This window comes from Budorcas taxicolor, chromosome 7 (assembly GCF_023091745.1).
Source record: "Budorcas taxicolor isolate Tak-1 chromosome 7, Takin1.1, whole genome shotgun sequence".
Classification (NCBI taxonomy): Eukaryota; Metazoa; Chordata; class Mammalia; order Artiodactyla; family Bovidae; genus Budorcas; species Budorcas taxicolor.
The window spans coordinates 68,693,149-68,701,821 of record NC_068916.1 but is presented as its reverse complement, the minus strand read 5'-3'; the positions used below and the strand labels follow the sequence as shown (position 1 = coordinate 68,701,821).

General features: G+C 38.6%; 1 protein-coding gene across 1 annotated transcript in view; it reads left to right on the top strand.

The window, feature by feature from the left end:
• Window positions 1-349: 349 nt before the first annotated feature.
• Window positions 350-8,673, top strand: part of SOX30 (SRY-box transcription factor 30) — a 44,565-nt gene continuing 36,241 nt past the window's right edge. The window contains exons 1-3 of the mRNA XM_052644179.1: window positions 350-1,358; window positions 2,931-3,170; window positions 4,428-4,607. Of these exons, the coding sequence (XP_052500139.1) occupies window positions 350-1,358; window positions 2,931-3,170; window positions 4,428-4,607 (1,429 nt within the window). The remainder of the gene's footprint in view (window positions 1,359-2,930; window positions 3,171-4,427; window positions 4,608-8,673) is intronic.

Genomic DNA, 8,673 nt, shown 5'->3' with positions numbered 1-8,673 from the left:
TAAGGACAACGGCTGGAAGAGAACTCCGGAAGAGAGGGATAGTCAGACAGGGAAAATAGGCAGCACGTGTCACGGCCCAGGCCATCAAGAGTGATTCGAGGGCTCCGCACGAGAGGAGCGCGGAAGTCAGGAGGGGCCGGAGAACGCCCCTGTGATTGGCGGGCTGGGGTACCAGAACGCTTGTGATTGGGCGAGGCCAAGACCAAGGACTGCTTTTTGAACCGCGTAGGGTTCTGGGTAGCAAAGACCTTGGAAGGGTCTTAACTGAAAGAGGTAGGGGGAAGGTCGCCAACAAACGGCTGAGCTCACAATCCGTCCTGGGACCAGGCCGGGGCGTCCCCCTCCCCCCATGGAGAGAGCCAGGCCGGAGCAGCCGCTTCAGCAGCGCCAACTGCCACGGGCGACCCCGCCGCGCCCGCTGCGTCCTGCTCCGCCCTCGCTGCCCGTCGAGGGCGCCTCCTTCCGGGCAGCGGCCGCGGAGCCCTCTCCGTCGCCGCCCACCCCGTGCGCGGCCGCCATTGCGACGGTCGCCTCGTCGTGTGGGGAACCCTCGGCGTTGAGCGTACAGCCAACGGCACGACGGCTGCTGCAGGTGAAGCCGGAGCAGGTGTTACTGCTGCCACCCGGGCCACCACTGCCTCAGGCCCGGGAGGAAGGCGCTGCCACCTCTCCCGCGCAGGCGCGGCTGCTGCAGCTGAGGCCCGAGCTGCTCCTGCTGCCGCCACCGCCCCCCGCATCTGAGGGCGTCCCCTGCAGGCCTGAGTTGCACCCGTTGCAGCCCCGAGCGCTGCACGTTAAGGCGGAGAAGCAGGACCCGGGACCCGGCTTGGATCTGTTGGCTGGGCCTCGGAGGGCCGTTGAGGCGTGCCCTAAAACCTCCAGGACGGTGAAGGCAGAAGGCTCTGGGCCCCTCAACAGCCGCCGGGGGGACGAGAAGAAGGGCAAGTTGGAGGCGGAGGAGATTGTGAGCTACGCAGCAAAAGGCGAAGAAGGCAAAAGCCTGGCAGCCCTCAGAGAAGGAGTCATCAAAACGGAGGCGCCTGAGAGACTTCGAGAGGACTGCAGGCTCAGTACAGAGCCCGCGTCCAATGGCCTGGCCCATGGCAGCAAGGATGTCATCCTGACCCAGCCGTCCACTGCCTTTGGGCCACATCAGCAAGACCTCAGGATCCCTTTGACTCTTCACACCGTACCCCCTGGGGCCAGGATCCAGTTTCAGGGACCACCACCTTCAGAGCTGATACGATTGACCAAGGTCCCGTTGACACCAGTGCCTATTAAAATGCAGTCCTTACTGGAGCCTTCTGTAAAAATTGAAACCAAAGATGTCCCGCTCACGGTGCTTCCCTCAGATGCAGGTATTAGACAGCAGGGGAATCAATCTGGTTTTCAGACTTCGTCTATTGCCCATAGCTGATATATCAGCTGTTGAGAAGCCTAAACTAGAAAAATAAAATCATGGATTCAGGGCAAAGTCTGCACAGGTATCACTTCTGACTTGTACATATACCAGTAAAATACACTAACACGTTCAAGATTCCCAAACATTAAAAATAACCGCTTTTTTTAAAGGCCCATTAAATGAGATTTAGGTGTGACTAATGCTTATACACAAAAATAGAAATAGTCTTTCTACGTAAATACAACATTCTCAGTTTATATTGCTGCAGATAATCAACATTTTAAAATGTATGATAGCTCAGTGTTTTTACGTGTATTAATAAAAAAAGTTTAAGAAAAGGGAAAGTTTATACTGGATTTAGAAATGATTTTTCTTTTTTAAAAATGAGTAAGCATTTTCTAGGAGAAAAGACTGCATAATTAATTGTAACAGTATTCTAAAAGCTAAGGACTTACAGAAATACAGAAAATGAAAGTAGAATAAAAGTTTTCAAATAAAAGACCATAATTATAGTAGTAACAATTAAAAGTAGGTATCTTATTTCTATCCATTATTTCCAAATACATACCTAGAAAATTCTTATTTTAAGATTTAATTCAGACAGACTATTATGCCTGTAAATGTGGAAATTCATATTAATCTTCACTTTATATTTTCATTAATTTTATATTTACTGTATTTGTTCTTATTTTCTTTATTGATTCTTCCTTCCCTCCCCACCTTCTTGCTTTTCACTTTTAGTAATTTTTAAACTTCGTTTTCATTTTCTAAAGAAGAGAAAGGGAAAGCTTTCTTTATAATACTTGTTTCATCCTTTGTGCATTTTAAAATTTTATATGTCAAGTAACCTTAAGATAGAATATGTGAAATTTGTAGACAGTGGCTTTTGATGAATTATATAAGAAATGTGACTTTAAACAACTTCCTTTATTGTAATTTCAGTTGCCCCTGTGACTTTCAAAAAGTCACCTTTATTATTTTCCTCTTTTTTCCCAGGACATGGGACTAGTGTTAATGACCCACCTTGGCAGGTGCTTCACTTTAATAATGAAATATAACTAACACTGTAATATTATAAGTATTTTTGCTTGAATGGGCACTCCAGCGGCATGTTAGTGAATTCCTTTAAATTTTTAGGGTACACCCACCTAGTGCTAGGATTATAGTCATGAATAAGTTATAGTTCTTGTTCCCCATTAATAGAATATTTTTAATGGGAAATAAGCCAAATGTTAATTGTTGTTAGAAGCATTAATATAACTCAAGGAAGTAATAAGCCAACATTTTACAGTGTCTTCAATAATAATATTCTTTCTGAGGAAAAGAACAGTCATTCTAAACCACAGTTTAGAATGCTGAGTTCAAGGGTTATGAGGAATTATGGAATACTGGCAGTTCTTTGACTATACTGAAGTGAATATTTTCTCCATATGTTTAAAAAGTAAATATAGTTGGAGGTGCACTTCACTTTAAAATTGTGTGTGTGTGTGTGGCACATTAATTTAGTCTTTTAATTTTTGTCACATAGGAATACCAGATACTCCCTTCAGTAAGGACAGAAATGGTCATGTGAAGCGACCCATGAATGCATTTATGGTTTGGGCAAGAATCCACCGGCCAGCACTAGCCAAAGCTAACCCAGCAGCCAACAATGCAGAAATCAGTGTCCAGCTCGGGTTAGAGTGGAACAAACTTAGTGAAGAACAAAAGAAACCCTATTATGATGAAGCACAAAAGATTAAAGAAAAGCACAGAGAGGAATTTCCTGGTAATCGAAATGAACAAAGCCTCTTTCTAATTTCTTTTAAATTTATTTATTTAGGTAAAGAATAGGTTAGGATGAGATTGAAAGACAAAATGTAATTTTTTTCTGGTCTGATATGTACAATAGAGAAAATTATGGTTAATATTATAGTAACGATTGAATTGACACTGGACGTAAGTTTTCTTAAACAGAACAAAGTAGAACGATATCTGGTCTCATATTTGCCAACCAGTGCAAACCTGATCTGGCCTTGTATTTGCCTACTAATGCAAACCTGGGGATATACAGTTTTACAGTGGTTTTGATTTAATATAAAAATATAAATTTAATGAAGGTGAAGCTCCAGAGTTCTATGCTATGATATTTCAAATATATTAGAAAATGAAGTGTTCGGCTCATAGCAACAGAAAAATATGCAGTGCACACTGCAGGCATTAGCACCAAGCTCCATTTTAATGTTATATGGTTATCAGAATTTAGTCCTGCCTCCTGCCTGATAAATTTATCCTCATCATGATATAGTTTGAAATAAATTCTGACTTTCTCCCCAGCAGTGAGGACATTGTTATTAAGCTTGGTAAAAGCTTAATATATGTTGGTATGACCAACACATTGTGCATGGAAAGAATTTTTTTCCTTAAGTAATAGAGAGATTCAGGCTGGCCATGGTCAGAGTAGTGGTTACAGGGAACCAGTGATTCTTTTGGTTGTACAGTGGCAACAACTGCCATAACTCCATTTTTCTGAGTTTAGAAGGAAATTGGGTGGTTTGTGGATGTGGAGTCTGCCAAGTCTAAAAGGGTGACTTTTCCCAAAGAAGGCATAAAAATAGTGACTGGTCATTAATAACCACTTCATGGTAAGACATAGATAATTGTATCTTACAGAAAGTAAAAAAAACGGGAGGAGACAAATAGCATCTTACTGGGGCATTTTTTTTTTAATAGGTAGAGGAAAAACTTTGGAATTCAGACTCAGTGCCTTTAATGTTGATTTTACTGTAAATTCATCATGTGTCTTTGGAGAAAAGACATTTGCTCTTGGTCTTCCTTTGAATTATTAGTTACAACATTGACCACTAGCTAGGAGCCATATGGATAGATATGCTGAAATGCTCAAAAATAGTATCACAGAAGTGGAAAAGATACTTTAGACAACTAAGACTTAGAAGCATTTTGGACTTTTAATGTGAAAAGAACTATTTAAAGGCTAAATAGGATTTGTAGGTTCAAATTAAAAATGGTTAATCTTCTTCTCTAGGTTGGGTTTATCAACCTCGTCCAGGGAAGCGAAAACGCTTCCCTCTAAGCGTTTCCAATGTATTTTCTGGTACCACACAGAATATCATCTCTACAAATCCAACAACAATTTATCCTTATCGCTCACCTACCTACTCTGTGGTAATTCCCAGCCTACAGAACACCATCACTCATCCAGTTGGTGAGTTGGTTTTGTAGATTATAATTTTATAATGGCTTATGTGGTAATTTTGCCTCTCAACTTGAAATTTTGCTTCTGATAGCTTAAGAGTTTAAACAACAATATTAAGAAAAAAATCAAAAGTGAGAAAGTGAAAACATTAAATCAGAGAAGGAAAATTTTCAGTAGACATCAAAGTCCTTGGTTTGCCAGACTAGTAAATATTCCATGTCAGACCTTTTAAGCGAATCAGGATGAGTCCATAGATTATGCAGATAATGCATGAAATGACTTGAGGTAATTCAATAGGAAATAGGAATGTGTTTTTAGTGTTAGCATGCCTTGCTGATGAGGTATGAGGCATCCTGTCCTGGAATTTAATAATGGTGACTGACCTGTTAAGACCTTTTTTTTTTTGCTGCTCTAGAAAAGCAATGGAAGTAATCTATCTTCTACCAGATATTTGGTTCATTATATTGTCTTTCCCTAAAATTTCTCCTCTATTATCAGTTCTTTACTTCATTCCTGTCTTTTTCTTTTAAGAACCCCAAATTGAGAATTTAATATCTTAAGAACTTTTATAGGGCTATCCATCATTAGTTTGTTCTTCCAGAGCCTATTTTAGTCATCTCTGAGGCAGAGCTTTGTACATTCCCTGCTTACTATCACTTGTCCTAAAACTGCTGTTCTCTCCAGTTTTAAAATTGACTTATTACGAACTTAGGCATTTTCGTTTTTTTTCCCTGTGTATTATTATAGTCATAAATACCAACAAGGCCACATCAAGGGTATCCAGACTCAAGGCAAAGAAAGCTGATCCTATCACCCTGTTCCTCTCTCAGTACCTTTGCTATTTTGTAGTATCTCTTTTAATTCTATATTCAAACTGTGTTTAATTATGCTTTTTTAAAAAAAAAAACTTACCTTGTGTAATCTGTTATGTTATTTATGATTTATGCTTTTATCATCTATATTTCTTCTTTTTACACCTTTTTCTAAAGCTTTTCTTCCATGTCATTCTATCCACAGTTAAATAAATGCTGTATGTTTTCTTTTTTTCAGAAACATATTTATCAGTGTTCTTGCTTGAGGCAGCTGACATTTTAATAGAATATATTAACTTTATGCAGTTCTGAGCAAAGGTTTGGGGAAATTGAAAGTGGTAGAGCTCTTACATTCATGATGTTTTATATAAGTATGAAAAACAAAATTATAGGAAGTTTTTTAGAACCATATATAATCAAATCTAGGTATTTTTTTTGTTGGCTTTTTTATTTTTAAATTTCTCTTATTTCTTCTTAGGTAGTTATCAGTAAAGATTTGTTTCTTGGACCTCAAGTTATTAAAAGATCATTATCTTTTAAATATAAAATTTTGAAATTCTTTCCCCAGGTATATATATAGTTATATGTATAATAGTTACATATATATAATTGTTATTCAATAGTTATGATGAGACTTACTGGCTGTTCTGCTGCCCAATCATACAGCTTTTGAAATATGTTCTTTTAGTTTTACTCATCAGCTTGGTGTATAGTACTTTGAGGAGTTGGTATCAGTTGCACGTTTGGAAATGTCACTGTATATTTTACATTGTAAATCATTTATAAAACTCTTAAATAAGAAAAAATTATAGTACAAATCCCTCAGAAAATCTGCTTTTAAAGTCTACCTTTAAATGCTCATTATCTACAGATACAAATGTTTATACCTCCTTTTTTTTTGTTTGATCAACTAATTTTATATTCTAAATATGAAATCATGGTAATTGTGTTCTTTCAAACTTGTTTATTTCCATGGAAGAAAGATACCAAATTAGTGAGGTATAATTTATCTCAACAGAAACAATTTGTTCTTTTTCTAGAAAGGTTTGTATACAAATATATTGTATAGATTTCACTAGTGTAGAAAATCGACTCACCAAACTATGGCTCTAAAGTAAACTTACTACTTCCAAACACAAGTTCACTACTTCTGATAACCTGGTGTTATGTTGACTTTCCAAAAATGCTCTTGATTGACATTTTTGGCAGAGAGACCATTTGTATCCACTTCATCCAATATTTTCTCAGTTCTAACTTTTGAGTTTCTTTAAAGCTCTTAGGTTAATGCCACCTGAGATCTCATATATTCATTTTATCAATTTGGATTAGAACATTCTGTGAACTTGCCATTATACTGCATTTGATGTAATATTTTTAAACTGTCTGCTGTGAAAATGAAGTAGGTTCAGATATCTTCTTAAGGTCTGTAGTAGGAAGTGGATTTTGAGTCTCTCCATTCTTTCAGTTGACTTTTATACCGTAATGATTATCCCATTGATTCCATTGAGTCTCTTCTTTCTGTAAAAGTATTTAAAAAGGCACTTACTATTGATTTTAAGGTCCTATAGATGTAATTTCTTCAATTTTCTTTTAAACTGTCTAATTTTTACTTGCATCACACTTACACACTCTGGCTTCTCTTTTACACATTTGGACGAGCTCTTCATTTTAAAGACATCTTTCCTTTTTGTGGGTACTCTTTAATTTGGTCAAGCTTCCCTGGTGGCTCAGATGGTAAAGAGTCTGCCTGCAGTATGAGAGACCTGGATTCAAACCCTGGGTCAGAAAGATCCCCTGGAGAAGGAAATGGCAAATCACTCCAGTATTCTTGCATGGAAAATCCCATGGACGAGGAGCCTGGCAGGCTACCACCCATGGGGCCACAAAGAGTCAGACGCTACTGAACGACTTCACTTTTACTTTGATTTGGTCAGTTAGCCACAACAACTTTTTGATTTTTAAGGCACATTTTTTTCCTTTTGGGTTTTTAGCATTATCATATAAAATAACCTTCATTGTTCTGTAAACTTTTTATTTTAGTTATCCCTATCAGCCTTATTTTCCTAGCCCATATTTGTAGTTCCAAAAATCTAATTTGTCTCTCACGTTTAATCCCCCATATTGAGCTTATCTCCTGTTTCCAGTTTCTGAAAGTACTTACAACTTAATAGTCCAGAATAGTTTTTTGGACACTTCCCTTTATCAAATGTCTTTGATGGCAGTTATGCCAGCATTTTAATTTTATATTAAATTCAGTTTGGTTCAGTCACTCAGTCGTGTCCCACTCTTTGTGACTCCATGGATTGCAGCATGCCAGTCTTCCCTGCCTATCACCAACTCCTGGAGCTTGCTCAAACTCATGTCCATCGAGTCAGTGATGCCATCCAGCCATCTCATCCTCTGTTGTCCCCTTCTCCTCCCGCCTTCAATCTTTCCCAGCATCAGCATCTTTTGAAATGAGTCAGCTCTTCACATCAGGTGGCCAAAGTATTGGAGCTTCAGCTTCAGCATCAGTCCTTCAAATCAATGTTCAGGACTGATTTCCTTTCAGATTGACTGGTTTGATCTCTTTGCAGTCCAAGGGAGTCTCAGGAATCTTCTCCAACACCATGTTCAAAATCATCTGTTCTTCAGTGCTCAGCTTTCTTTATGGTCCAACTTGCATATCCATAACATGACTACTAGAAAAACCATACCTTAGATGGACCTTTGTTGGCAAAGTGTCTCTGCTTTTGAATATGCTGTCTAGGTTGGTCATCGGTGCTCAGCTTTCTTTATGGTCCAACTTGCATATCCGTAACATGACTACTAGAAAAACCATACCATAGATGGACCTTTGTTGGCAAAGTGTCTCTGCTTTTGAATATGCTGTCTAGGTTGGTCATAACTTTTCTTCCAAGGAGCAAGCATCTTTTAATTTCATGGCTGCAGTCACCATCTGCAGTGATTATGGAGCCCAAGAAAATAAAGCCTCTCACTGTTTTTATAGTTTCCCCATCTATTTGCCATGAAGTGATGGGATCAGATGGCTTGATTTTAGTTTTTTGAATGTTGAGTTTTAAGCCAATTTTTTCACTCCTCTTTCACTTTCATCAAGAGACTTTTTTTAGTTCCTCTTCACTTTCTGCCATAAGGGTGGTGTCATCTGCATATATGAGGTTAATGCTATTTCTCCCAGCAGTCTTGATTCCAGCTTGTGCTTCATCCAGCCTGGCATTTTGTGTGATGTTCTCTGCATATAAGTTAAATAATTAAGGTGATAA